This window comes from Babesia bigemina (assembly GCF_000981445.1).
Source record: "Babesia bigemina genome assembly Bbig001, chromosome : II".
Taxonomy (NCBI): Eukaryota; Apicomplexa; class Aconoidasida; order Piroplasmida; family Babesiidae; genus Babesia; species Babesia bigemina.
In genome coordinates, this window is record NC_027217.1 from 1,665,845 (window position 1) to 1,680,422 (window position 14,578).

The 14,578-nt window shown below is 59.1% G+C and overlaps 5 protein-coding genes across 5 annotated transcripts; all 5 read right to left on the minus strand.

Annotated features, from left to right (window-relative positions):
* Positions 1 to 723: 723 nt before the first annotated feature.
* On the minus strand, positions 724 to 2,114 carry BBBOND_0207540 (hypothetical protein, conserved; the record flags this gene model as incomplete). Its single annotated transcript, XM_012912331.1, has 3 exons — positions 724 to 1,304; positions 1,348 to 1,762; positions 1,905 to 2,114. The coding sequence occupies 3 exons, from the start codon at positions 2,112 to 2,114 to the stop codon at positions 724 to 726; spliced, it is 1,206 nt and encodes a 401-aa protein (XP_012767785.1).
* A 69-nt stretch (positions 2,115 to 2,183) lies between these two features.
* On the minus strand, positions 2,184 to 3,836 carry BBBOND_0207550 (hypothetical protein, conserved; the record flags this gene model as incomplete). The annotated part of the gene is made up of 1 exon (XM_012912332.1): positions 2,184 to 3,836. The coding sequence occupies one exon, from the start codon at positions 3,834 to 3,836 to the stop codon at positions 2,184 to 2,186; it is 1,653 nt and encodes a 550-aa protein (XP_012767786.1).
* Positions 3,837 to 3,971: 135 nt separating this feature from the next.
* Positions 3,972 to 6,245, minus strand: BBBOND_0207560 (t-complex protein 1, alpha subunit, putative; the record flags this gene model as incomplete). Its single annotated transcript, XM_012912333.1, has 4 exons — positions 3,972 to 4,322; positions 4,890 to 5,206; positions 5,244 to 6,152; positions 6,188 to 6,245. 4 exons carry the CDS (start codon positions 6,243 to 6,245, stop codon positions 3,972 to 3,974), a joined length of 1,635 nt encoding a protein of 544 aa, XP_012767787.1.
* A 1,125-nt stretch (positions 6,246 to 7,370) lies between these two features.
* On the minus strand, positions 7,371 to 8,843 carry BBBOND_0207570 (hypothetical protein, conserved; the record flags this gene model as incomplete). The annotated part of the gene is made up of 3 exons (XM_012912334.1): positions 7,371 to 7,513; positions 7,551 to 7,890; positions 7,929 to 8,843. 3 exons carry the CDS (start codon positions 8,841 to 8,843, stop codon positions 7,371 to 7,373), a joined length of 1,398 nt encoding a protein of 465 aa, XP_012767788.1.
* Positions 8,844 to 9,118: 275 nt separating this feature from the next.
* BBBOND_0207580 (DNA-DIRECTED RNA POLYMERASE II LARGEST SUBUNIT protein,putative) lies at positions 9,119 to 14,434 on the minus strand (the record flags this gene model as incomplete). The annotated part of the gene is made up of 1 exon (XM_012912335.1): positions 9,119 to 14,434. The coding sequence occupies one exon, from the start codon at positions 14,432 to 14,434 to the stop codon at positions 9,119 to 9,121; it is 5,316 nt and encodes a 1,771-aa protein (XP_012767789.1).
* Between the last annotated feature and the right edge of the window lie 144 nt (positions 14,435 to 14,578).

Genomic DNA, 14,578 nt, shown 5'->3' on the forward strand with positions numbered 1-14,578 from the left:
ACTTTCCGGCAGAGAGGCACTGAACAGCCGAGGTAAAACGGGTGAACCGATTAACCACGCGATGCCAGTGTACACGCACCTCACAGCAGCACGGTGAGCGCGACAACACAAACGCCGGGCCTAAACTACGTATGGCCTCAGGCGGTGGCAGCAACGGTACACCGGGAGCTCCGTTGGCCTGGGGACATAAGCGCGTCACACGGGCAACAACCGCGCTCAACCGCACGACCAACACGCACCTGCCTCCTATAAAGGTTGACACGCAAAATCTCCCTGTTGGCCGTGCGCCGCGGGGAGGATCGGAGGTCGTGGCTGCGGATGTCTCCCGCCCCGCGTAACTATGGGATCTCTCCGACCGGCGGAGCTGTTTCTTAGCACACCCTAGACGCGTGTAGCCGAAACTGAGTATCGCCTAGTGACGTTGACAAGCAGGCGGGAGCCGACAGTCATGAATCGGGGATGTGTGGGGAAGTGCAGTTCACATGGGTCTCGTACGTACAAACCACGCCCCTTTACTGCCACACATCACGTCTGGCGGCTGAGGATCATGAGCGTGTCGCAGCACACGGCACCTACGGCTCAGAAACGCAGTGTAACACACGTCACATTAGTCATGTCTAACGTCGATGTCGCGTCGTACGTGCGGCAATTTAGCGCGCTGCGCGTTTAGAATCCTTGATGTCTTGACCAACAAAATAGCGCATAAGAGCGTTTTATAACTGCTTAACTGTGATCACCGGTCATGCGGACCTCGATGATGTCGATGACGTTGGTGCTGCCGTGCGGTGTGTGAGACTTGCGTATCGACGCCTTTAGATCCGGCGGCGCGCCCTCCGACGTGCCGTTGATGAAAGTAATGAACTCAAACGTGCCGCCATCCAGCCCGAAGTAGAACCGCTTCGTGGCGATGAAGGCAACGCCATGCGCCGGCCTCAGGAACGACCTCAGCACGGCGGCAATAGCCGGGTAGCTCTCCGTGCGGTAGAGGCATTCACTCGCGAAGATAATGTCGCACGCAGCCTTACGAGCGGCCAGGACGCCAGTGCAAAGGTCGGCCATGTCCTCCCAGCAGCATGCGATGAGCTCGAACTCCAGTTCGTGCCGACGGTCGTCAGTTAGCGGGACGGCGTGTGCCTCTTTAGATACAGAGGTGCCGTGCAGGCTGTCGCCTATGAAGGTGCCGAAGTGGTAATTGCTCCCCTTTTCCACATCCAGCTTCCCGCCGAAGTCGGTTTCGCCGTTTCCACCATCCGTTTCGGTAGAGGGAGGGTCGTCTTTTTCCGGGCCCGCTTTTCGTGCTGCCCCTTCTGACATTTGGTGAAAGACACAATTGTGTTCTTGACCTACCTTCGTTTTTACCTTCCTCAGTGGTTGCGCCCTCGTTGCGTGTTACCGCAGCGCTACTGTTGCGATACGGTGGGCTGCCAGCCTGTTGTCCACGCGGTCCCTGCTTTTGTCCACGGCCAGCGGACACGGTTCCGTAGATAGATGTGGCGTTTAGGATGCAGTTCGGGATGACCGACTCCTCGAGCACATCCCAGTTGAGATCCTGGAAGAGGACCTTGTACCTGTGCTGCGTCCCGATGATGCCGCAGATGCCATTGCCGCAACCTGACACTAGTGACGCCACGTTACGCAAAGGCCTACCAAGGTCGATGGCGTAGCCGCCACTCCTTGTTTTCATTTCCTCATGGAGGAATGCAGCGAGGAACCAGGTGCTCTCCCAAATGGTGAAGCCGCCTTCGTATTTGCGCCGCTTGACCTGCACGACGATGTGCTTTGACACCCAACAAGCGTCGTAACGTAAAGCCGTGGCAAACCGCGGGTTCAAATGCATTGTAACGCCATCTCGCATCAACGACGTTAATGGTACGGTACACATTGACCACGATTAGCAAACGTACTGTGGCAGATTGCTTCTCCGTGGGCAACGCCGCGACACGTATCGTCAGCGACGAACCGTGATTGGAAGCAGGGTGCGATGCGGGTCCGTCGCCGCTCGTCGCGTCGGCCTTCGGATCGACGGTGGAGACCCGGCAGGTCGCCACGTCCACGGAATAGCGCTGGCAACTATTAAGTAGCGATTGCAGCGAATAATTAACGCGTGTCTCCATCTGTTTTCGGGAGTAGACTGTATTTACTGTGGTTGGCGCCGGCTGGACAGCACAGCCGGGCCGCTGGTCCTACACATCCGACAACTCGCTCTCGTCCGCCCAGGGCGACTTGTCGACGTCCGCGCCCTTCATAGCCTCGTGGGCTGCGACAATGCTCGACTCGATGTCGATGTGCGATTGGCTGGTGAGGGCTTCGTTCGCGCTCGGGAAGCCTGTGACGGGAAGCGGCAGCGGCAGCACGTCGCGTGCCGACTCCAGGGGCTCAAATTCGAACCGCCGCTTCAGAGCGGCCACCTGCGGCTTACCGAATAGCACGAAGAAGTTGTAGAGGCAGAAGAAGGCTACGGCAACGTCCACAGCAGCTTCGTGTCGCAGCAGCTTCAGAGCCAGGGGGCGCAGCGACAGCTGGCCCTTGAACATGAAGGCAACAATGTCCACGCAGAGGTCGGTCAGCGACGTGATGGTGGCCTCCAGGCCGCGAGGGGCGGTGCGGATGCTTAGCACGAGGCCGAAGGTGAACAGCACCTGCTGGAGCGCGGTCACCAGTGCGGCCACCAGGCTGGCGTACCACAGGCTCGACTGCCCCGTGGGAACTGGCATGATCCGGTGGCCGCCGCACATCAGCACCATGCTCCAGAGGAAAGCGAATTTTGCGATAGTTATCATCCCATCGAGGTCCACGAAGCGCCACAGCAGACAGCTCACCAGCACCTTCACCGCGACGCTGAGCGCCAGCAGCGTGACCAAAGTGAGCGACGGGTACTCCGCGGGACGCAGTACCAGGCAGTCGTAGGGGTAGCGAACGGAGAGCGCCATGACCATCATGGTGACGAACGCCACGGTAACCTTGGGCGACCACTTGGTCTCCGCCCTCTTCGACATGTCCACGGCCTCCTCGTACCCCCCGGGGTCGCAAAGCAGCACCCACAGAATGCACAGACCGTTGCCCACCAGGAAGCACGGCAGCACGTTCACCAGCGCCAGGAACGACGCCCAGAAGTCCGAGGTCCTCGGGTAGGGCATGACGATGCTCAGCATGTTCCACACGCCGTACCCAGTCATGAACAGCAGCCGGAGGGAGGAGAACTGCACCTCGTTCATCTCGTCGTTGCACTGCGCGTAGCGGCAGAACGCGCCCTCGCTGACTGCGGCCGCCGCAATCTGGCAGAGGGAGAGCACGGCAACCAGCGAGGGGCCGCAACCCTCTCCAAGGGGGTGCAGGTAGGCGTAAACCATGATCGCCGGCATCAGTATCACAACTCCGAGCTGCGATAGCACCAGAACCAGGTTGCTGCGGCGGTGGAACTCCGTCAGGGCGTCCAGGAATCCACGCTTGCGAGCGCCTCTTGGCGCATTAGAATCCACGCACGATAGCACCCACCCATAGAATCCGGAAGTATACTGCATTATAGTGTCCACAGAGTCGGCGACTGCCGCGATCAACGGCTTCAGGAGCCAAAAGAGCGGAAGCCACGTTCCGCATTTGACAGGATGCGATGGGTCCGCGTGCGGGTGCGACGCGGCCAGCAGGCCGACGTAGCATGTGTAGAGCAGGTAGAGCGTCTCCGACTTGAGCAGGAGCGAAAACAGCGAGTAGGACTTTAGCTTCCGCCCGCTGATTCCGTACCGCCTACACAGCCCATCCAGAAAGCTGCACGAACATGGCCAGACGCGGCGAGATTCCTCCCTCGGCGAGGAGGAATCCGCGTCGGTAGCCTCCATACTAGAGGCGGAACTAGATTCGGGCGTATTTGGGATCGCAGTAAACGGTGATGGGCACCGCAGCGCCGCCAGGGGTGATGGAATCCCTGCCTCGCGGTGGGGCCTAGGGGTGTGCAACGCTACAATTTATAAGAGTTAGTCATCTACGGGCTCCTTCTCCGGCTCCAGGGTCACGAGGTCGTCGATACGAAGTATCGTGACCGCCGCTTCGGTGGCGAACTTGATCGATTTGATCTTGCTGACCGTAGCCTCCAGTACTCCCGCGGAGAGGTTGTTGCGGAGCTCGCCATCAGCGAGGCTGATTCCGTACCACCTGTAATCCGCATCTTCGGGCGAGATCGGACCTTCCGCTTGAGCTTTTGCGTGGAAGGCTCGCAGTTTCGCAACCAGCTCCGTGGCGTCGAGGGCGGCATTCAGGGCCAGTGTCTTCGGAATCACTAGTAGCGATTCGGCGAATTCCGCCATTGCCATCTGTTCCCGAGAACCCTGAAACAGTGTCATTCACAGCGTATCATAAGATATCCGTAGTAACCGCAGGGAGATCACTTCGCGTTTTTATATGCAACGTCACAACAGAGAGGACTGCCGTCAGGTCGACATGAAAAGTAGGAAAATAACCATAAGCACATATTTTACGCGCATATATGACTAAAATGCTATTACTCGGGCGTACTGTGGAAGAAACGCGAGTCAACAGCAGGGATGATAACCACGTCACATAGCACAGCCCTTTGCTTCGACATCAGAACAAATAAAAAGCTTTAATGCGACGCATCCGCAATGACAACCCGCGTACGCATTGTAATAGGCTTATAATAAAGTAAACACTCGATAGAATAGCTGGACAACACACAACAGCGAATTGGTTCGTTAACATAGCTTGTCATCATTCTCCACGTTTATAGAACCACGTTGTCAGAATGTAAGCCATGTTAAAGAACCACATTTGCAGAATTTGAAACACGGTACCAATGTACAAGCAGTATACATTGACGTACAATCCTCATATGCACAAGCAACGATGCACCGATCCACGTGCCACGCAGAACCTACCAAGGTACGCGCAAAGCGCTCGAGGTGGAGCGATAATGCCGTCTCTACACAGCCTCCGCCGGGAACCAGCGAGTCCTGCTCGAGAGCGCGGCTGGTGGCGCAGAGAGCGTCGTGAACAGACCGCTCGGCCTCGTCGACCATGAAGTCATTGGCGCCCCTGAGAATTATGGTGGCCGCGCGCGAGGTGCTGCAGCCCTCGAAGAAGCTGAAGTCCACGTCGCCGACACGCTCCTCGTAGACCTTGTCACAGCGACCAAGGGAGTCTTCCGGGAATGCCTCGTCGCCCTCGAATGTGGACATGGTGAGCACGACCTTGCCTGCAACGCTTGACAGGACACCACACTCGGAACCTACCACCGGTCAGGCGCGCTATTCTGCGCAAATCCTTCTTAGGCACGCGGCGGTAAGCCATCACGCCCGCCTCCAGGAAGTACTTGAGTGACATGTCGTCGATGCCCTGGGAGGTCAGCACGACGTTGGCGCCACTTGCCAGAATCTTCGCAATGCGCTCCTTCGTCACGTTCTTCTCCTTGAGGCGGATCTGCTCGAGCTCGACGGGGTCAGTGATTTGCACCTGCACGCCGAAATGCAGGCGGTAGTGCTTTATGGCGAAGTCCAAAAAGGCGATCTTGGCTCCGCTGATGTCGATGGGCATGCCCTGGGCGGCGCGGCCCATCATCAGCGCGTATCCATTAACCAGGTACGAGTCACGCGTGCTCTTGCCGTGCGTCTTCAGGATGTTAATAGCGTCCACGGGGAAGCGGCGGTTCCCGGCCTCGTCAGCCGTCTCCACCGCCTTGATGGCCTTCACAACCATCTCGGAGAAGTAGTCGAGGTTGACGCGGAGCATCTTGGACGACAGCGTCGTGCGCGCGATGTTGACGACCACGTCCTCGCCCAGATCGCTCATGCGCTTGCTGAGGTGCTCCTTGATGTACTTCACACACTCCCTGATGGCCATTTTGTACCCCGCGATGATGGACGTCGCGTGGATGCCCATGTTCGCCAGGTCGTTCGCGCGCCTCAGCAGCTCCACGGCCAGCAGCACCACCGAAGTAGTGCCGTCGCCGACCTCCTGGTCCTGCAGGTCGCTCAGGTCGACGAGCATCTTAGCCGCAGGGTGCTGTACCTCCAGCTGCTTCAGGATGGTGGCGCCGTCGTTGGAAATGGTGACGTCTCCGACGTCGTCCACCAGCATCTTGTCCAGACCCTTCGGGCCGAGGCTGGAGCGCAGGACATTGGCAATGGCTTGGACCGCCAACACTACGAAGGATGAGCAGCGTCAGTCGCGAACCTACCGTTGCGGCTGCGGACCTCCTTGCCAGTGATGCGTTCTCCCAAAATACCGAGCGACATTTTGGTGAATTATGTGTACCCCGGCGATGGTGTGCAAAGCGATGTATTATGCGGGCAACGCCGTGTACGCCGACCGTTGGCACGACGGCGACAGCACCACCATACGGGACGTCTTCTTGCGCCGAACGAAAAGATAATTGTACAACGGCTAAGGGTGTCAATATCTGTGTGTCTCCGCGCCGGGCGCTGTCTTTGCAACGTCAGCGCCAGAAGGCGTGGAAGGCCGGGTGCCGACACTCCGTCTCGCATTGCCATACGTGGCTACGCGAAACACATCGGACGATTAAGGCGCAGAAACGTTAGCAACGTTAGAGCTCAGTTGTTTGTGTTAAATATTACCCTTTGCGTCGCCGGAATCCGATGCAACAATTCAGCATCAACGCCTGTACCGACTGGTCGGCAGACGAAGTGTAAAATACGGAACTCCGAGACCTCTTAGCCCATAAAATATCTACACGACGCGTTAACAGTTTTACACGGCAAAGATGGCGCCTGTTCAATACGCGCCGTTGACACCTCTCAGTAGCGACACTAGGCGGTGTTGATATGAAATTTCGGTTAGAGCAACGAATCGACAAACAGGTCACGAATTACTTGATGTGACGGCGGTCGAGCGTGGGGCAGCAGGACGCGTTTTCATCGCGGCTGGCGACGGGGCGGCTGCTGCCTTACAAACCTCAGCCGGCGTGGGGACCGCAGGAACTCAGTGCAAGTTCTGCCTCGCGTTTCCGGACGCTACAACCTGAGATGATGATATGCAGACGGGCGATCTATAAGCTGCAAAAGCGGCTGTGCAGATGTCTATGACTGATTACACGTTGCGGTGGCCAGCGCAGCCGGCCCCGTTTCAAAAGCGGTTCTTGCACCCCGTCAGCCGCACGACGTTAACGTGCCGCGCTTTTAATGTTTAGAAGAAATATATATTAATTTTGTTATTATACACCCTGCATAGTAAGTTGCGTACCGCGACTCGGCGCCGCAGCCCAGCCGAGGCGTAGGCTGCTTGTTAGCCGGCCTGTTTTCCGTCTAGCCAGCACTGTCCCCTGCTGCAATCACTATGATGAAACTCATTACGGACTGGAGTGTATGACTCTATGATTCAAAAATACTGTCTGACGTGATTGCCTAGTGGCAGGGACACAGACAAGGCATCTTGGACGCTGGCACGTCGTCAACCGGCGTGATGTCGTCCCTCTTGTACGGCACTGACGGCACTTTCACACTATCCCCGGCCTTGCTGTCGTAGACCTCGATACCGCGCCACGGCGCTGCAGCACGCATTAGGGGGAGCACGTAACGACTTACAGATACCGCAGCTGTAGTTGCGCTTGTGTAGCAGGAACATGACCGCGGCGGTGAGAAGGAATACAATTGCCGTGCCCATGACCATGCACTCCAGGGCAATCGCCGGCGTGCCGAGGAAGCCCGGCTTGGCGATGTAGAAGAACTTGCGCGCCTGCCACTCGCGGGCGGGCCACAGGTTGCTGGTCACGTGGACGAAGTACGTGCCGGCGTTGATGCCGTCCTTGAGGACGGCGTACTGCTTCACAAACGTCGAGTCGTACGGCAGCTGGATCCAGCTCCTGAAGAGCTGGTTACCCGGGTCGAACCACAGGAAACCCTCGTCCCTGTCCACCGGCTCCACCTAGACGCGCATATATGTTTGGCGCAAGATATACATACCCTGGAGTGGTAAAAGCCATAGTCGTACTCCGGAATATCCATGGAGAGCGCGAGGCAGTCGTCCCTCTTCGAAGCCAGGTTTGTGTCGGTTAGGTCGATTTTGTCATTCTTGGTGCACACCTCAAAGTTATCCGTCATCACGGTAGCGGATATGGGCCCGCACGGGTAGGCGGGACGCTTGAACACGGGATCGTCCTTATGTTGGCACCACTCGTCTATGCCGTTGAGCGTGTTCTTGCCGCCGATGCAGCGCAGGTTGAGAATCTGCTCGAAGGTGTTGAACGCTGCAAAGGTTATGACGGCCAAAGATGAGAACCCACTCTTGCAATGCTGGTGGAAGATCTTCGAGGGGCTGGACTCGTAGGCCACCTTCTTGTGCGTGACGTAGAAGTCGGTGACCTTGTAGTACACGTACACGGGACCTGGCAGGTCCTTATCGATGGTAAGCACCATCGGGCGTTGGTAGTCGGTGTACTCGAGCTCCTTGGTGAACGACCTGAGCGAGGAAAATATCAACGCCAGGCCCAGACCGAGCAGCACCAGGCCGAAGAGGCTGAACACCAAAATCGCGCCGCGAGGGGTGTAGACACGATAGACGTTCAAGTTGGGCGTGAATTCCATCTGACGATACTTGTCTACGCGCTTGCGGTAGTTGGTTCCCGTGGCCTTCATCGACGGCAGCCAGAGGTACTCCACCTCGGGCTCCGCCATCGTGTCGCCGGTCGAGAACAGGTTGCTGCCCCGAGGCGACTGCACATTCGGGAGAGTCATGCGCTGCGCCTGCGCGCCGGCGGCGGGCTGCGAGTGCGGGTCGGCGGTGGCATATTTCACGCTCTTCTTGAAAGCCTCGGAGCTAATGTCGGACAAGCGCAGGTCGGCAGAGCCCGCATTGTCCGCCGTCGACCCACGTTCCATATTGCGCACGGTGTCACGCGCTGCCGCTGAGCCCCTCTACGCGTGCCAAGTCAACGCAGCTACAGCGCCGTCATGGGCGAGACACATCCGGTACTGCTCTGAGCTGGACCGGTAAATTTCATCTACGTTTAAAATTCATAAAAAAAGGAGACTGTTGCGCAGCGGGATACCATGCAAACCAAGTGGCGCGCGTCGACACACGCCGCCAAAAGATCACCCGCCATGTCTTACACACATATACGCTAATACGCTAACACATACAAAGCACGGGTCTATTAGTTCTCCTCCTCGAACGGGTTCGGAGAGAAAGGATCCTGCGGAGAATACTCTGGACTCGTCGGCGAGTACGCCGGACTGGTAGGCGAGTACGCCGGGCTCGTCGGGGAGTAGGCCGGGCTCGTGGGTGAGTAGGCCGGACTTGTCGGCGAGTACGCGGGGCTCGTGGGCTGGTACACGGGGCTCGTCGGAGAGTAACCGAGGTTCGGACTCGTGGGCGAATACGCGGGACTGGTAGGCGAGTACGCCGGGCTGGTTGGCGAATACGCTGGACTCGTGGGCGAATACGCGGGACTGGTAGGCGAGTACGCGGGGCTTGTCGGCGAGTAGGCAGGACTCGTTGGAGAGTATGCTGGGCTCGTTGGCGAGTAAGCGGGACTCGTCGGAGAGTATGCTGGGCTCGTAGGCGAGTAGGCCGGGCTGGTGGGCGAGTACACGGGGCTTGTTGGGGAATAAGCCGGGCTCGCGGGGCTGTACACCGCCGCAGATTGGCCGTACACGGGGCTTGTCGGACTATACACGGGACTAGTCGGCGAGTACACCGGGCTAGTCGGAGACATCATGCCCATAGTTGGCGATAGGGGGTTCGGCGACAGCGGGTTCGGCGACAGCGGGTTCGGCGACAGCGGGGCGTACCCGGGACTCGCAGGCGACTGCGGCGACATCACGGTCGGAGAGAAGCTACCTCCGAGAGCCTTGGTGTCAATGGCAGGGGACGCCGCGAACCCGGGCGACGACGCGTTGATCACCGGCGACATCATCAGAGCCGCGTACGACGGGCTGAACGGCAGCGGCGACAGCATCGAGTTTATTTTAGCCGGCGACATGGAATCCGGGCTCGTGGAGTCCGGGCTGGTGAATCCAGACATGGCGGAATCCGGCACGATCTGCAGGTTCTGGTTTGCGTCGCGAAGCTTCTCCTCGTCGATCATGATGTCGAAACAACCGGTACCCATGGGGCAAAGCTGACCCAGCATGACGTTCTCCGTGACACCCTTGAGGTTGTCCACCTCCGCGTAAACGGCGGCGTCCACCAGCGCCTCCAGAGTCTCCTCAAAACTACACTTCACCATAGGGCCACGGTCCGCGCGGTTCAGACCGTGGCGCGTGATGGACATAATGTGGCCCTTCTGGGTCATCACATCGCACAGCAGCGACAGGTGGCGATAGTTCACGTAGCTACCGTCGAAACTGATGACGGCCCTCAGCTCACGCAGCAGCGCCATACGCGCCGCCTCGATACCCAACACGTGGAAGATCTCGCTGATGTCGTTCGAAATCGAGCGCTGCGCGTCGACGCAGGGGATCGGCAGCACGTCTTCCAGGTTGCAGCCGTCGGTATCCAGGACCCACTGGCTCACACGCTCGAACCTACCGTTGGACTCGTTGTACTTGATCTGGGCCTCTTCACGCATATACACCTTAGAAATCTTGGCCACGCCACGCAGTTTCACGTTCACCAACACCTGAGACATGAAACGCTGCAGGAACTCGCCCTCGTTCTCGCCCAGGTTCTGCTGGTCGACCTCCATGCTGGAGTACTTCACGCGGATGCGCAGCACCAGCTCGTCGTTGTTGTCGTCGGTGTTGATGCAGTCGATCTCGTCGTGGCTGAACTCCTGGTAGATGCGGTCCACGATCTCCTTCATCGTGAGACGCTTGTCCGTCATCACCTTGTTCGACAGCTGGATGCGCAGCACCCACGGACCCAGGCGGCCCATGTCGTCGTCGGGGAACTCGTAGTACTCACGCACCCAGTTGTAGTCCCGCGTCACGATCGTTCGCGACACGTGCGGGTCGTAGATGACCTGCGACATCGCCACCACCTTGTCCAACGTGGTGTATTCCAGCCGGGTCTGCATGTCCTTCGCGCGCTCCTGGTCGTGGGCGACGCCGCGCTCGAGGTGGATGGTGAGCGACGGCGTCTTGACGTTCCGCACCACGTTGATAAGCTCTTTGAGGCGGGGCAGACCCAGGGTAACGTTCTTCGAACTCACACCGGCGAAGTGGAAAGTGTTCAGGGTCATCTGCGTGGCGGGCTCACCGATGGACTGCGCTGCCACAGCGCCCACGCACTCGCCGGGGTGGCAGATCGACTTATAGAATATGCGCTTCACCTCACCCAAAAGCCAGTCGAGCGCCAGGTTGCCGATCTTCTCCCTCTCCATGAGACGCCGTGAGTGGAGCGCCGTCGAGAGGTGCGCCTTAATGAGGATGGTGGCGTTTTCCTGCGCCTCGGCAGCCAGAATGTCCTGGGGGCCGCTAGTCACGACAATGGTTAGACCGTCCAGCAGCTGCTGCACGCGCTGGGCAATGTCAACTGGGTTCATCAGTTTGCGGCTCTCCGGGGTCATGGGGAACTGCGTCTTGGCGTACTCGAGCAGCCTCGAGATGTTGATGGGCAGGTGCTGCCGCGTCTCGCCGTCGGGGAACACCTGCTTGCACAGGATGGACTTCATGTCGAGCAGACGCTGGTACTCCTCGACCAGCACCACCTGCTGGCTGAAGTCAGTGAGGATGTTGTTGCGGATGGTCTCATCCAAAATCCACCCGACGCCGTAGTTCTCGTTCCGGAAGTCGTGCGCGTACAGCCGGTTAAGCTCCGCGAAGTCGAGCTTCATCAGGTCCAGCGTCTGGTCCTCGATGTACTCCGCGCCCATGCCGTCCTCGCCGTACAGGAACTGCAGAATGTCGCCCACGCCGTTCCGAACGGTCTTGTCGTAGTGCACCATGATGTCCTCCATGGCCTTCATGAGACGACGCTGGACGTAACCGGTCTCAGAGGTCTTGCACGCAGTGTCGATGATACCCTCACGACCACCCATGGCGTGGAAGAACATCTCCTGCGGAGTCAGACCGGACAGGTACGAGTTGGACACGAACCCACGGCTCTCGGGGCCGTAGTCGTGCTGGATGAAGTGCGGGAGAGAACGGTCGCGGAAACCGAAGGGGATACGCTTACCCTCCACGTTCTGCTGACCCACACATGCGATGATCTGGGAAATGTTGATGGTGGACCCCTTGGATCCACTGTTCACCATGGCCAGGATGTTGTTGCGCTCGTCCAAACTCTTCGCGGCGATGGTACCACTCTGCTCCCTGGCCTCGTTCAGCTCCTTGTTCACACGGGCCTCGAACGACTCGAACAGCGACTTACCGGGTTGGCACTTCAGCTTGCCCTTCTGCGACAGGCCCACCAGCCGCTGCACCTCCTTCTTGGACCGGTCCAGAATCTCGGCCACCTGGGCCAGCGTGGACTCGCTCGCCATGATGTCCGAGCACGACACGGTGAACCCGTTGTGGATCAGCCAGTTGTTCACCACCTTCTGCACGGTCGACAGGAAATCCTTGCACCGCTCGGGGCCGGCCTCATGCCACAGCACGTGGATCAGCGACCCTGAGCTCGTGCCCACGGTCTTCTTGCAGATGATGCCAGACAGGTGCTCGTTCTTGCTGATGATGACCTTCGAGTCGTTGGCGGAGCAGTACGGGTTGTCGTTCTCAATTGAGGTCCCGGAGTTCCGCATCAGGTTGATGCACGTCAGCGAGTTCAGCTGGTCGAACGTCAGGATGATCGTGATCACCTGCTTGCCGGTCCACAGCGGAACGGGGTGGAAGATGCACGGCTGCGGCAGCTTGCCGTCCCAGTACGGGATCCACATCAGCAGGTTCATCAGCATGTCCTTGGTCAAAAAGCAGTCGCGACGCGTGAACTTGCTGATGCCCAGCAGAGAGTCCTGCACGATACCCATGACTGGACGGTTACCCTGCGGCGAAACGATCTGCTTGGGCACGAGCATGAGGTGCTTCACCTCGGCGCGCGTCTCGTGCGTCTGGGCGAGGTGCAGATTCATCTCGTCTCCGTCGAAGTCCGCGTTGTACGGCGAGGTGACCGACAGGTTCAGGCGGAACGTGGAGTACGGCAGCACCTTGCAACGGTGGCCCATGATACTCATCTTGTGAAGCGATGGCTGGCGGTTGAACAGGATGTAGTCACCGTCCTGTAGATGGCGCTCCACGCGGTAGCCGTACTCCAGCTGCAGGTCGCTCGCGCGCTTCACGTGGCGCAGGTCAAAACGCGTACCGTCGTCGCGGACGATGAACTTAGCGCCCGGCCACTCGTGCGGGCCCATCTCGACCTTGCTGCGCAGGCTCTCGAAGTTGAGCGGCGTCACCGTCTCGCTGAACGTGAGAGTCATGGCAATGGACTTCGGCACGCCGATGATGTCGATGGGCAGGTTGGGGTCGCCCGTGATGACAGTACGCGCGGAGAAGTCCACACGCTTTCCCATCAGGTTGCCACGCAGACGGCCGTCCTTGCCCTTTAGGCGCGCGCGGATCGACTTGATGGGCTTCTTCGAGCGCGTCGACGCCACGGGCATGCCCGGTATGTCGTTGTCGAACAATGTGGTGATGTGGTACTGCAGCAGCTGCGAAATCTCCTGCAGAATGTGAGGAGCCGTCGCGCGCTCGTCGTGCTTCTTCAGCATGTTGTTCGCCTTCACGATGTCGAGCAGCTTCAGCGTCAGGTCGTCCTCGCTGCGGTCGCTCCCGTACGCCACGTACGGACGGACGGGAGGCGGCGGCACGGGAAGCACCTGCAGAATCAGCCACGCCGGCTGCGACCGTTCGGGGTTGAACCCGAGGTACCGCATGTCCTCGTGCGAGATGCCCTTCAGGATCTTGTACGCCTCGTCAGCAGTGAACGTGCGCTTAATCTCCTCGCACTCCTCGTCCACCTCCTCCAGCATCTGGCGGTGCTTCTCCGTGAACTGCACCAGCAGGCTGGTGCCCTCCTTGCTGTACCGCGGCTGCGGGTACCCGCAGCCCTTCATCTTAGACCCCGCCAGCGTCGCGTGCTGGCAACGCGGCGAAGTCGAGCACACTTCCACCAGCCGGTTCAGCCGCAGCGCGGTCGCGCGCAGCTTCATGATCTGTATCACGCGCGGGTCGTCCTTGGCGCACAGCAGGCTGCTGCAGTTGAAGCACACGCAGCGCAGCACCTTCATCACCGCAGTGATGAAACTCGAGTGGTACATCGCCTTCGACAAGGTGATGTGGCCGAAGTGGCCAGTGCAGTGCTTCAGGTCCATGTAGCACGTCAAACAGTTGTGACGTGCGTCGGTCGTGCCCATCCGAAGGTCGTTCAGGCCGCCGGTCACCGGAATGCCCTCACGGTAGAATTCCGTCTGCGTCACCTCGCAGACAGAAAGGCGCTTCAGCATCTCCGGGTCGAGTACACCGAACTCGATCGCGCGGACCTTCTTCAGGTCGCACGGCGAGAACGGCTTGTTGAGCTCCGCGACGGTCGTCATGATGCGCGACGCTCTGCGATATTACATAGCTGACACACCGCTCGGCGTGCCCCGATTCGCGTCATCGGCAGGGAGTCTAGGCGGGGGGTCCCTACCGTGGGTCACACCCACGACGACCTCGACACATGCTGCGCAGAAACCTGC